This window comes from Nerophis lumbriciformis, linkage group LG23, assembly GCF_033978685.3.
Source record: "Nerophis lumbriciformis linkage group LG23, RoL_Nlum_v2.1, whole genome shotgun sequence".
In the NCBI taxonomy this organism is placed as follows: Eukaryota; Metazoa; Chordata; class Actinopteri; order Syngnathiformes; family Syngnathidae; genus Nerophis; species Nerophis lumbriciformis.
In genome coordinates this window covers 32,324,161-32,339,355 of record NC_084570.2, presented here as the reverse complement: position 1 = coordinate 32,339,355, position 15,195 = coordinate 32,324,161, and the positions used below count along the sequence as shown (strand labels likewise).

Below are 15,195 nucleotides of genomic sequence, written 5' to 3'. Positions count from 1 at the left end.
TGCAGTGTGATGACATCAACACTGTTCTTGTGCAGTGTGATGACATCAACACTGTTCTTGTGCAGTGTAATGACATCAACACTGTTCATGTATAGTGTGATAACATCAACACTGTTCATGTGCAGTGTGATGACATCAACACTGTTCTTGTGCAGTGTGATGACATCAACACTGTTCTTGTGCAGTGTGATGACATCAACACTGTTCTTGTGCAGTGTGATGACATCAACACTGTTCATGTGCAGTGTGATGACATCAGCGCTGTTCATGTGCAGTGTGATGACATCAGCGCTGCTCATGTATAGTGTGATGACATCAACACTGTTCATGTGGAGTGTAATGACATCAACACTGTTCATGTATAGTGTGATAACATCAACACTGTTCATGTGCCGTGTGATAACATCAACACTGTTCATGTATAGTGTGATGACATCATCACCACTGCTCATATGCAGCGCGATGACATCAACACTGTTCTTGTGCAGTGTGATGACATCAACACTGTTCTTGTGCAGTGTGATGACATCAACACTGTTCTTGTGCAGTGTAATGACATCAACACTGTTCATGTATAGTGTGATAACATCAACACTGTTCATGTGCAGTGTGATGACATCAACACTGTTCTTGTGCAGTGTGATGACATCAACACTGTTCTTGTGCAGTGTGATGACATCAACACTGTTCTTGTGCAGTGTGATGACATCAACACTGTTCATGTGCAGTGTGATGACATCAGCGCTGTTCATGTGCAGTGTGATGACATCAGCGCTGCTCATGTATAGTGTGATGACATCAACACTGTTCATGTGGAGTGTAATGACATCAACACTGTTCATGTATAGTGTGATAACATCAACACTGTTCATGTGCCGTGTGATAACATCAACACTGTTCATGTATAGTGTGATGACATCATCACCACTGCTCATATGCAGCGCGATGACATCAACACTGTTCTTGTGCAGTGTGATGACATCAACACTGTTCTTGTGCAGTGTGATGACATCAACACTGTTCTTGTGCAGTGTAATGACATCAACACTGTTCATGTATAGTGTGATAACATCAACACTGTTCATGTGCAGTGTGATGACATCAACACTGTTCTTGTGCAGTGTGATGACATCAACACTGTTCTTGTGCAGTGTGATGACATCAACACTGTTCTTGTGCAGTGTGATGACATCAACACTGTTCATGTGCAGTGTGATGACATCAGCGCTGTTCATGTATAGTGTGATGACATCAGCGCTGCTCATGTATAGTGTGATGACATCAACACTGTTCATGTGGAGTGTAATGACATCAACACTGTTCATGTGCAGTGTGATAACATCAACACTGTTCATGTGCAGTGTGATGACATCAACACTGTTCATGTATAGTGTGATGACATCAACACTGTTCATGTATAGTGTGATGACATCATCATCACTGCTCATATGCAGTTTGATGACATCAACACTGTTCATGTATAGTGTGATGACATCATCACTGCTCATGTGCAGTGTGATGACATCAACACTGTTCATGTGCAGTGTGATGACATCAACACTGCTCATGTGCAGTGTGATGACATCAACACTGCTCATGTGCAGTGTGATGAAATAATCATTGTTGCTCATGTGCAGTGTGATGACATAATCATTGCTGCTCATGTGTAGTGTGATCACATCAGCGCTGCTCATGTGCAGTGTGATGGCATCATTAATGCTGTTCATGTGCAGTGTGATGACATCATCAACGCTGTTCATGTGCAGTGTGATGACATCAACGCTGCTCATGTGCAGTGTGATGACATCATCAATGCTGCTCATGTGCAGTGTGATGACATTTCTGCTCATGTGCAGTGTAATGACATCATCAATGCTGCTCATGTGCAGTGTGATGACAAAAAAATCTGTGCATGACTTCATAGTATTAGCCACAAAATCAACAGTTCTGCTTAAATATTATGAGTTTTGTCACTCTTTCCTGTAAAAGGTCATCCCATGAGATCTTGTTGGACTGTAGAATAGTTGGTACAATTCCATGATGCACAATAGAGGCATCTTCCCCAATGGTACTTGACACATCCAATATGGCTCAGCGCTCAATAAGTCTCTACAGATTTGTGTGTGTGTGTGTGTGTGTGTGTGTGTGTGTGTGTGTGTGTGTGTGTGTGTGTGTGTGTGTGTGTGTGTGAGACACACTGAGAAGTGTGTCACACACGTGCGTGTGCAGCCCCTCCATTCTCTTCACACTCAAGCCATCTGCTGCCCTCTGCTGGACACAGCTGGCACTAACTGATCTCTCACAGGGACACGATGTGTTTGTGTTTTACAGCTGGTGACGCAGCACACTTTCCTGGACTACGTGATGGGCGGCTGCCAGATCAACTTCACTGTACGTCAGCAGATTGCTTCATTTTCAATTCTATTTATATAGCGCCTTTTCTCTAGTGCCTTTATATTGAGAAAGCCATTATCTACATTTAAGCTACATTTATACCAGTGTGGGCGGCACTGGGGGCAAGGTCGGTGAAATGCCTTGCCCAAGGACACGACGTCAGTGACCGGGACACCCGCAAGTTTTTGGCCAGCCGTTGCGCTGGGATAGGTTCCAGCGACCCCGAGAGGGACAAGCGGTAGAAAATGCATGGATGGATGGACGTTCTACCATCTGAGCCACACTTCCCCAATAGGACGGCTGATTCCAAAGTGCCAACTTGCGCACTTCTATGCGTACATCAAGTACTTGTACTCGGCTCTTGAGGGTGTGGATTTTGTCCCACAGCCATAAATGGTTTGGCGCACTGAGTGAAAATGAAAATTGCAATATTCCCTTCCCCCTCCTTTTTAAAAAAAAAATGTTGAGTGCAACATGGAACTGCATCTTACCTCCCTTTACGACCTGGAGTGGTTTTTGAACATGGTTCATACAGGAAAAAGTTTGTTTAGTAAAGCCCAGTTCCCCAGAAGAAATATTGTAAACATGAACACCGTATTTGTCGGACTACAAGGCGCACTGGAAATCCTTTAATTTTCTCACAACTCAACAGTGCGCCTTATTACCCGGTGCGCCTAATGTAAGGAATCATTTTGGTTGGGCTTACCGACTCGAAGCTATTTTATTTGGTACATGGTGAAATGATAAGTGTGACCAGTAGATGGCAGTCATACAAAAGAGATACGTGTAGACTGCCATACAATGGCAGTCACACATAAGAGATACGTGTAGACTGCAATATGACTCAAGTAAACAACACCAACATTTTATATGTTCCATTGAAAATATAGAACAGTACACACTGCAATCAAAAATCTATCAAAATGTTTTAGTACAACTTTGGTAAGTTATGAAGCCGCACCGCTTGATGGATTGTTCTGTGCTTCAACATAGGAGTATTATTATGGTGTGTGTATAAGGTAAGACACATTATCTGGCGTTTTGTTTCGCAATATTATGCAAAAGCAACTTTTCTTACCTTCTGGTACTTGCTGATCTGTATTTGGGATCTACATAAGTCCTGAAAAATTTGCGCGCGTCCGCCTTTGTAGTGCCGCGCCGTGGTCGATAAGCCTCTCCTTTTTCTCCATCTTCTTGTTATGGGACATTCATCCTCCGCTGTTGCCATTTCTAATATAAAGTAGTGTAAAGTTCTTATATCTGTCAGTAAGCTCGCCATGAAAGCGCTAAAACATACCGGTGTAGTGAGTTTACATTATTCACCCAAGGAACTTTAGTTATTAGAGAGTTCCGGTCGGAGGGTTTTTCACGGGACACATTTCCGGTGTTGTTGTTGCACTAGTGAGCCATGGATGTGGAGATGCTGCTCCGTTATTGATTGAAGTAAAGTCTGAATGTCATTAAAACAGTTAGCTCCATCTTTTGACACTTCTTCCACTCCCGTCCTTGCACGCTACAACAAAGATGACGGGGAGAAGACGCTGTCGAAGGTGAGCCACGTAAATAAGACCGCCCACAAAACGGCGCATCCAGAAGCGACTGTCAGAAAGTGACTTGAAGATGATCTGTAAAACATCATCTCTGCAACATTTTGACCAAAGAACCACCATTACATGTTATGTAGACCACAAGGAAGTCTTTTACATTTAGACAAAAAAAAAAAAATGACTCCTTTAATGCGGTGCGCCTTTTGTATAAAAATAGACGTGACTTGACCCGCTCATCGGCAGTGCGCCTTATAATCCGGTGCACCCTATGGTCCGGAAAATACGGTAATTGGTTCTATCCTCGACAAAAGTCCATATTTTATAAACACACTATCTAGTGTAGACCGTGTAACAGACAAAACAAAGACGTGATGAAACAACTGAAGTGTGTCGTGTGCGTTGCCTGGTAACACGCACGCACACTAAGCCACGCTCACACAATCATAAAGTCCTTAATAAACACTTCCAAGAGTAAAACCAACCACTTTATCTTCATCAGCAAGAAAAAATGGACAGACGCAGAAGAGAGTAGGGTTGGTAAATGGAAAAGTTTGCAAATAGAGGTGTTTGTAAATGGAGGTTCCACCGAACATCCCAGGTGCAAGTGAGCAATGTCGTAAAGAGACATCATCGAGTCGGTTCTCCGTCGCACAGGTGGGAATCGACTTCACCGGCTCCAATGGTGACCCTCGCTCGCCCAACTCTCTGCACCACATGAGTCCAGATGGGCAGAACCAGTACCTGTCTGCACTGTGGTCTGTGGGCCAGGTGGTCCAGGACTATGACACGTGAGTGCTCACTACTGTCACCATGAACGTGCTCAAACAAATAGACATTGACGTGTTTTTGTTGCAGCGATAAACTATTCCCCGCCTTTGGGTTTGGAGCCAAACTCCCGCCGGACTATCAGGTGGTTTCCATTGCAACGCATGATAAACACTTCCTGTATTCTATTTCAAATGTGTAAAAGATCATTGATACTGTTGTACTTTTTGAAGTATAGCTACACTTTTTGTAGAATTATTTATGTTGTTTTTTCCCCACCGTGATGTTTATTGACCGCTTTTGCTGTTGTTCCTACAGGCCGCGCATCACGAGTTTGCCCTCAACTTCAACCCCAGCAACCCTTTCTGCCAAGGTACACACTTCTTTCTCCTTGGAACACTTCTGTGTTTAGTGTCAAGTGTTTACTTGACAAGTGTGTCAAGTGTTTACCTGACAAGTGTGTCAAGTGTTTACTTGACAAGTGTGTCAAGTGTTTACTTGTCAAGTGTGTCAAGTGTTTACTTGACAAGTGTGTCAAGTGTTTACTTGACAAGTGTGTCAAGTGTTTACTTGACAAGTGTGTCAAGTGTTTACTTGACAAGTGTGTCAAGTGTTTACTTGACAAGTGTGTCAAATGTTTACTTGACAAGTGTGTCAAGTGTTACTTGACAAGTGTGTCAAGTGTTTACTTGACAAGTGTGTCAAGTGTTTACTTGACAAGTGTGTCAAGTGTTTACTTGACAAGTGTGCCAAGTGTTTACTTGACAAGTGTGCCAAGTGTTTACTTGACAAGTGTGTCAAATGTTTACTTGACAAGTGTGTCAAGTGTTTACTTGACAAGTGTGTACCTGACAAGTGTGTCAAGTGTGTACCTGACAAGTGTGTCAAGTGTGTACCTGACAAGTGTGTCAAGTGTGTACCTGACAAGTGTGTCATGTGTCCACCTGACAAGTGTGTCATGTGTCCACCTGTCAAGTGTGTACCTGACAAGTGTGTCAAGTGTGTACCTGACAAGTGTGTCAAGTGTCCACTTGACAAGTGTGTCAAGTGTCCACTTGACACACTGTTTTGAGTTGGGCTCTCTGGGTGACTGGGGCCGTATTTTGGCTCCCGCACACACTGGGAGACAAATATATTGTACATACAAACACACATACAGTACATACACATTATACATACATATATACACACTTATGTATATTCATTCATTAATACATACATATCAGTGACGTGCAGTCACTAGAGGCAGGTGAGGCGGGGCCTCACCTGTCATCATGGAAAGAAAAAAAATGTAAAAAGAAAACATTTTTATTAAATTGTTATATGTATCCAGTGATTATACTATAAAGTTATTTTCCATTTAACTTCACCAGTTTTAGATTATTTTTATTTAAAATCGCTGAATTTTCACATTTGCCGTTCAAATACTGAGAAGAGACGGTGCGGTGAACAGCAGCCAGTTGAGGCACGTCACTCAGTTGTGCCTCACCATGGATTGCGGACTCGGCTAACTGCTGGCCTGCTGTGCAGTGAGACTGTATTGCTATATGAATTATATTATACATTTCCATAGTTTAGTTAGCGGAGGTATATAATGTACAGTGTATTTTGTCAACAACTGTATGTGTGTAACGTATTTCTTGTGCTGAGCGATCATAAAACGGCTTTAAAAGACGCACTGGCTGAGGCTCGCAGTAGTCCCGCCTCCTGCACCCCCGCCGTTGAAAAAACACGGGAGTGTTATATCAACTAAAGCCCACACTTAAACTTTCCACGTGCAAGATTGAATCTATTTAAAAAAGTTATTTCATAAGAACATACCTGCCAACTACTCCGGTTTTCCCGTAATTAGTACGGTTTTCATCAACCTATTCCGGGTTACGGTTGCAGTGATAAAAAATATGGTTTTTCATTAATTAAAATTATTTTTATTTTTTTTAAAGTTTTATTCGCGAAATCGCGTAACAACAATGACAATCGACACTGCTTCCTAGGGCTGGGCGATAAAACAATAACAATATATATCGCGATAGACATGTGATCAATATCAATAGAAAATGGGGTCGATAGAACGTTCGATAATTTCACTGAGTTCTGTTAGAAAAAATAGGAAGAAATGCCGAGCCGGAACCGCACGGCATTCTGGGGGGTGTAGGCAGAGGAAGGGCTTTGGCCTCTCAACCTATCACGGCCGAGCCTGAACCGCAAGGCATTCTGGGAAATGCTAACAGGGGAAAAAAAAAAAAAAAAAAGCAACAACGGCGAGCTGACGACGAGGAGTGAAACAAAACGGGAATATGACTGCGGCGGCACGAGAGGAAATTGTAAATAAAAAAGGAAATGTCACGTCACCAGTTTGGCAGTATTTTGGATTTTTTAAGTCCGATACGAATCAGAGTAATACTGTCTGCAAACTTTGCAAGGTCGTCGTCCCGACCAAGTCTGGGGACACGACAAACTTATTTTACCACCTGAGCCGCTCTCACCCGCTGGAGTACAGCAGTAACAAACAACCACAACCATCTACATCAGCCGGTGCAAGTGGAACAGCACCGAAGCGGCAACAACAGACCACCATCGAGAGATACTCGGCAGCAGTGCCATATGACAAAAATTCAAAACGTTATAAAGAAATAACGGATGCAGTGGTGGATCAATTAGCGAAGGACATGCTACCTACTTATATTTAAAATAAAAGTATTTAAATTCAGCCTTTTTTCTCCTGGTCTTTATTTAGAATATTTTTTTTTTTATCAATAATTATCGATATCGACTGATATGAAACACTTATATCGTGATACATTTTTTAGTCATATCGCCCAGCCCTACCAGTGCTTCCCGTAACTTCCTATTGAGCCATTCCGAATGCCATGCGCGAAGCTATTTATAGCACCGCTGCCAAGCCCTAGGCACCAGTTGCCATTGTTTCCAAACAAGCGAACGATCATGGAATCAGCCGGAGAAAAATCGCATACGAGTCTTAAACCGAAAAGGAAACTGCAGTCATTCCGTGAAGAATATTCAAAAGCCTATCCGGGAATAATTATCCGTTCCATAAAGGGTGAAAACTACGCGAATTGCACCTTGTGCAGACAAGATGTTTCGATCGGACACGGAGGAATTAGCGATGTAAAAGACCACGTTGGGACAAAAAAACACAAGTCTAATGCCGTTGCTAGTGATACAAGTGGAAAACGTTCAACGTTTTTCGTCGCCCAAACAGATTCTTTGGATGTGATAAATGCCAAAGTTTTATTTACGGAGGCAATAATTGAGCAAACAAAAAGGTAATGACACCAATGTTATCTATTGGAATTGTTTAGTACTGTTATACTGTTAAAAGTGTTTATACTATTTATGCTTTCAAGTCCAAGTTGAAGAAATCTTGTTAAATGTTGACAGCATAACTACCAAAATACAGAAGTATGTCCTTAATATTTTTGCAGTGCTATTTCTGTTGAAAAGTTAAAATGATTACATTAGAGATGTGATGTGCCACTTTTCAAGTGTCTGATGGCTTAAATTAATTTTCATTAATTTTTCATATTTTGAATTCTTTTGAAAGGTTTACAAAAAAACTACATTTGAATTGTAATTCCATGCTATTGACAGGACTATTAATTTTAATGAAGTTAGCTTACCATGTTTACAGTATGATAATTGTGATAGAAATGTGAATTTTAGGCACAGAATATTTTTTACAATTGAACAAGGCAGTAGATTATACAAGCTTGGACAGAAAGTTAATAATGACACCAATTTTTTTTTTAATGGAATTGTTTAGTACTGTTTTACCATTTGTTTACTGTAAAAAGTGTTTATACAGTTCATACTTTCAATTAACAAATTGAAGTCTTGTGAAAGGTTGACAGGATAACTGGCATTGACTGTCAAAATAATTTCAAACTATTGAAGTTAGCTTACAGAATAAACATGTCAATCAACCCATATGATTTTTGCTGTAATATTTTTGTTTTGAAAAGTCACTGTGACTGATAGAAAAGTGATGGTTTTAGCAACATTTTAACCTGTCTGAATGCTAATAATCATTTTGCGTCGGGGGGCGAAGGAACCCCCCACCAGGACTTTGTCCTGGACCTACCAGGGCCTGCGGCCCCTGGACCCTGGCTACTAGGTTTTTCTGATTTCAAAAGTTGGCAGGTATGTAAGAAGCCAAAAAGTGCAAAAACAATAATGTTCGTGTTGGAGGAGTTGTGAATGACTGCAGGGCCACAACATTAGGTACACCTGCAGACTGCAGGTGTACCTAATTCACAACTCCTCCAACACGAACATTATTATTTTTGCACTTTTTGGCTTCTTATTAAATAACTTTTGTAACCTATTTTTATGGGCTTTCCTCTTTGTGATGTTAAGTTCCTGTTATGCGCTGTTATACAGTATATGCCTTGAGCTCTTATTTTGAAGGCGCTAAGAGCGGAAGTGATGACACAGTGAAGCGGAGGTTTTTGAAAGAAGGTAAATAAAGTGGTCCTCGTGTAAACTGGAGCCTCCGTGTTTGTTATTTTGTAGTTTCATACAGTATAGGCGACATTTATAAACCCTCGGTTACATTTTTTTAAATAGATTCAATCTTGCACGTGGAAAGTTTAGGTGAGGGCTTTAGTTGATACAACACTCCTGTCCGGGGGTGCATTAATCCGACAACAGCGGCGCATGGACTTAATTTATAATTAAAGGTAAGACCATAATAACGTTTTTTTTATTAAATGTGCTTTTTTGTGTGCTACAGTTTGTATGTGTAAAGTTAAAGTTAAGTTAAAGTACCAATGATTGTCACACACACACTAGGTGTAATGAAATTTGTCCTGCGCATTTGACCCATCCCCTTGATCACCCCCTGGGAGGTGAGGGGAGCAGTCCGGGAATCATTTTTGGTGATTCAACCCCCAATTCCAACCCTTGATGCTGAGTGCCAAGCAGGGAAGAATGCTGGTATGAGCTTTTAAACATAACCCGTTAACTGCTGCCAATCAAATGGTGAATAAGATACTCTTTAGGGTTCATATGTTTGTAAATCTGACTGTGATGAAGTCAGTGCCTCACCAGCCTTGAACCTCACCGCACGTCACTGATACATATGCACATACATTGGTGACTTACATACATACACAAATACAGTACATACATAAACATGGTACATACATCCACACACATTCTCTGTACAAACATACATATACACATATAGTACACATTCACTGTACACACATACACAAACTGTACATATACATTCACTGTACAAACATGCACATTCTGGACATATACATTCACTTGTCACTAACCACATCGACGTCCCATTGGGGTTGTGAGTTTTTCCTTGCCCTTATGTGGGCTCTGTACCGCGTATGTCGTTGTGGCTTGTGCAGCCCTTTGAGACACTTGTGAATTAAGGCTATATAAATCAACATTGATTGATTGACTATACAAACATACATATACACATATTGTACAAACCCCGTTTCCATATGAGTTGGGAAATTGTGTTAGATGTAAATATAAACGAATACAATGATTTGCAAATCCTTTTCAACCCATATTCAGTTGAATATGCTACAAAGACAACATATTTGATGTTCAAACTGACAAACATTTTTTTTTTGCAAATAATCATTAACTTTAGAATTTGATGCCAGCAATACGTGACAAAGAAGTTGGGAAAGGTGGCAATAAATACTGATAAAGTTGAGGAATGCTCATCAAACACTTATTTGGAACATCCCACAGGTAAATTGGGAACAGGTGGGTGCCATGATTGGGTATAAAAGTAGATTCCATGAAATGCTCAGTCATTCACAAACAAGGATGGGGCGAGGGTCACCACTTTGTCAACAAATGCGTGAGCAAATTGTTGAACAGTTTAAGAAAAACCTTTCTCAACCAGCTATTGCAAGGAATTTAGGGATTTCACCATCTACGGTCCGTAATATCATCAAAGGGTTCAGAGAATCTGGAGAAATCACTGCACGTAAGCAGCTAAGCCCGTGACCTTCGATCCCTCAGGCTGTACTGCATCAACAAGCGACATCAGTGTGTAAAGGATATCACCACATGGGCTCAGGAACACTTCAGAAACCCACTGTCAGTAACTACAGTTGGTTGCTACATCTGTAAGTGCAAGTTAAAACTCTCCTATGCAAGGCGAAAACCGTTTATCAACAACACCCAGAAACGCCGTCAGCTTCGCTGGGCCTGAGCTCATCTAAGATGGACTGATACAAAGTGGAAAAGTGTTCTGTGGTCTGACGAGTCCACATTTCAAATAGTTTTTGGAAACTGTGGACGTTGTGTCCTCCGGACCAAAGAGGAAAAGAACCATCCGGATTGTTATAGGCGCAAAGTTGAATAGACAGCATCTGTGATGGTATGGGGGTGTATTAGTGCCCAAGACATGGGTAACTTACACATCTGTGAAGGCGCCATTAATGCTGAAAGGTACATACAGGTTTTGGAGCAACATATGTTGCCATCCAAGCAACGTTACCATGGACGCCCCTGCTTATTTCAGCAAGACAATGCCAAGCCACGTGTTGCATCAATGTGGCTTCATAGTAAAAGAGTGCGGGTACTAGACTGGCCTGCCTGTAGTCCAGACCAGTCTCCCATTGAAAATGTGTGGCGCATTATGAAGCCTAAAATACCACAACGGAGACCCCCGGACTGTTGAACAACTTAAGCTGTACATCAAGCAAGAATGGGAAAGAATTCCACCTGAGAAGCTTAAAAAATGTGTCTTCTCAGTTCCCAAAAGTTTACTGAGTGTTGTTAAAAGGAAAGGCCATGTAACACAGTGGTGAACATGCCCCTTTCCCTTCTTTGTCACTTGTTGCTGGCATCAAATTCTAAAGTTAATTGATTTTTAGCAAAAAAAAAAAAAAATGTTTATCAGTTTGAACATCAAATATATTGTCTTTGTAGCATATTCAACTGAATATGGGTTGAAAATGATTTGCAAATCATTGTATTACGTTTATATTTACATCTAACACAATTTCCCAACTCATATGGAAACGGGGTTTGTACATATACAGTACATTCACTGTACAAACATACATATACACATACTGTACATATACAGTACATTCACTGTACAAACATACATATACACCTACTGTACATATACATTCAATGTATGTACATACATACATACATATACACATACTGTACATATACATTCACTGTACAAACATACACATACTGTACATATACATACATACAGTTGGCTTCTCTTTCTTCCCTTCCATGTATCTGCTTTCTGTTGTATTTTAGTTATCATTACATATATGTATTATTGCATTTGAACATTTGTATCGTTGACAATAGAGGTAATTATTGATATTATTCATTATCAATATTACTATTTCTATTGGTATTTGTATTGATCCATTTGTAGTGTAATAATGTTCATTGTCATTTCTGTGTTATTAATATTTATTTCACTAACTGCGTCTTTAATATCTTTTTTACTATCATTTGTACATATCCTATTTCATGATGCTGTTCTGTTGTTGTTGTTATTGTTGTCTCTCTGTCTTGTCCCCACAACTTCCACCTCTGTCTTCCTTTTTTTATCTTTCTATCCCCTCCTGCTCCGCTCCAAACATGAAATAAAGCCATGTAATAAAGTCAAATACAAATAAGGCAACAAGAGAAATATCCCACACTTCTCCTTTCTAAAGTAAATGTGTACAGTAGATATAGATCATCTACATCAACATGATGATTTGCACATCAAGGTTCGCAGGAGGTGTGGAGGGGGAGGAGCTAGCTGGCTTAGCGTAGGACACAAGATGTTAACGCAGGCTTAAATGACTCTGCCTCCTTGCAGGCATCCAAGGGATCGTAGAAGCCTACCGGATGGTTCTCCCTCAGCTCCGACTTTCTGGACCAACAAACTTCTCTCCCATCATCAACCATGTGGCCTCCATCGCCACCACTGGTGCTCAGACCAACACTGCCTCTGTAAGGAAACACACACTGACTGTGTGTGTGTGTGTGTGTGTATACATGTGTGTGTGTGTGTGTGTGTGTGTGTGTGTGTGTGTGTGTGTGTGTGTGTGTGTGTGTGTGTGTGTGTGTATACAATAAAGTACTATTTATCTATATGTATGTATGTATGTATGTGTATATATATGTTTGTGTGTATACATTTATGTATGTGTATATACATATATGTGTGTGTATATATATACATATATGTATGTGTGTGTATATCTATACATATATGTGTGTGTATATATACAGTATACATATATGTTTGTGTGTGTATATATATATACACATATATGTATGTGCGTATATATATATATATATATATATATATATATATATGTACACATATGTATGCGTGTGTATATATATACTGTACATATACGTATGTGTGTGTGTATATATATACATATATGTATGTGTGCACGGTGGAAGAGGGGTTAGTGCGTCTGCCTCACAATACGAAGGTCCTGAGCAGTCTTGGGTTCAATCCCAGGCTCGGGATCTTTCTGTGTGGAGTTTGCATGTTCTCCCCGTGACTGCGTGGGTTCCCTCCGGGTTCTCCGGCTTCCTCCCACCTCCAAAGACATGCACCTGGGCATAGGTTGATTGGCAACACTAAATTGGCCCTAGTGTGTGAATGTGAGTGTGAATGTTGTCTGTCTATCTGTGTTGGCCCTGCGATGAGGTGGCGACTTGTCCAGGGTGTACCCCGCCTTACGCCCGATTTTAGCTGAGATAGGCTCCAGGGCCCCCCGCGACCCCGAAGGGAATAAGCGGTGGAAGATGGATGGATGGATGGTATATATATACCGGTATATATATATATATATATATATATATATATATATATATATTTATATTATGTGTGTGTGTATATATATATATATATATATATATATATATATATATATATATATATATATATGTGTATGTGTGTGTGTGTGTGTGTGTATGTATATATATATATATATATATATATATATATATGTGTATGTATGTGTGTGTGTGTGTATGTATATATATATATATATGTGTATGTATATATATATATATATATATGTGTGTGTGTGTATATGTATATATATATATATATATGTGTGTGTGTGTATATATAAGTGTGTATATATATATGTGTGTATATATATATATATGTATGTGTGTATATATACATATATGTATGTGTGTATATATATACATATATATATATATATATATATTAGAGATGCGCGGATAGGCAATTATTTAATCCACAACCGCATCAGAAAGTCGTCAACCATCCGCAATCCACCCGATCTAACATTTGATCAGAACCGCACCCGCCCGCACCCGCCCGTTGTTATATATCTAATATAGACGATGCAAGGCATTAGTGAGGTTATAAAGCTTTTGCCTGTTAAAGAAAGGAGACTGATCCAATGCAGTACAGATATTCGCGTGCCACGCTGTCACGACCCAGACGCACACCAGTGCGCAATCATATGGGAGCCGCGCTGAGCGCACCTCCAAGCGCGTCTCGCTGCCGGCGACGGCCGGGTATGAGCCCGACGCTCCAGCGCCATCCATTTTCAGGGCTAGTTGATTCGGCAGGTGGGTTGTTACACACTCCTTAGCGGGTTCCAACTTCCATGGCCACCGTCCTAGCTGCTGTCTATATCAACCAGGGTGAGCCCCACCCCTTTCGTGAGCGCACTGCGCGCAGAGTGACCCCTGTTACGCGCCCCCGGCAACAGGGGTGGCGGGCAGGTAAGCTGCGCGGGCGGAGCGCGCGGAGTGACCCCTGTTACGAGCCCCCGGCCACGGGGGTGGCGGTAGGGTGACCATTTCCATGATACCAAAAAGGAGGACATTATGCGGCATATCAATAAATTACTATGGTGTACATAGGACTCTGGTATACTCTTATTTATAGTACAATTTTAAGTGGTTTAAAGATGATGTTTGTGTGGCTGAATAGGAAAAAATATTAAAGTCAAGTGTTTGTTAACAGTATTTGTATTTATTCAATACATTGTGGTGTTCAAAAAGTGACCACTGAGATGAATCTTTTCAAGTGCAGAGTGCCACAAAGCATAACATGTGTGGACTTAAATGTAGTTAACATATATAATTTAAAAAAAAATGCCACAAAAATGTTTCCACATCAACATCAAGGCTGCTTGCTGGATATCTGGTTGCGTTATGCAGAATATGGGCCAAACAGTTTGCAGGGAGCACATCTTTTTGGCTCAGTTTCAGCTTCTGATACACTGTTATGTTTGCCACAATTGACACTGGCATTGTCTGCTGCATATGCAGACATGTTTTTCACCTCTAAGCCAGACATCTCAAGTTTTGCCAGCAGCTGGTTTGTTATGGCTTCTGACGTTTCGTTGCTGTCACTATAAAAATCCAACAGGACATGTTGGATGCCTTCATCAAAGTGAAAATACCTTACCACAATGGGAAAACACTTGTTTGTTCCTTTATTTGAGGTGTCGGT

At 40.7% G+C, this 15,195-nt stretch overlaps 1 protein-coding gene across 1 annotated transcript in view; it reads left to right on the top strand.

Moving 5' to 3' along the window:
• The window catches only part of cpne1 (copine I), a 58,948-nt gene that overhangs the window by 39,089 nt on the left and 4,664 nt on the right, over positions 1-15,195 (top strand). Inside the window, exons 10-14 of the mRNA XM_061984723.1 lie at positions 2,332-2,391; positions 4,596-4,729; positions 4,797-4,851; positions 5,025-5,079; positions 12,553-12,686. Coding sequence (XP_061840707.1) covers positions 2,332-2,391; positions 4,596-4,729; positions 4,797-4,851; positions 5,025-5,079; positions 12,553-12,686 — 438 coding nt within the window. The remainder of the gene's footprint in view (positions 1-2,331; positions 2,392-4,595; positions 4,730-4,796; positions 4,852-5,024; positions 5,080-12,552; positions 12,687-15,195) is intronic.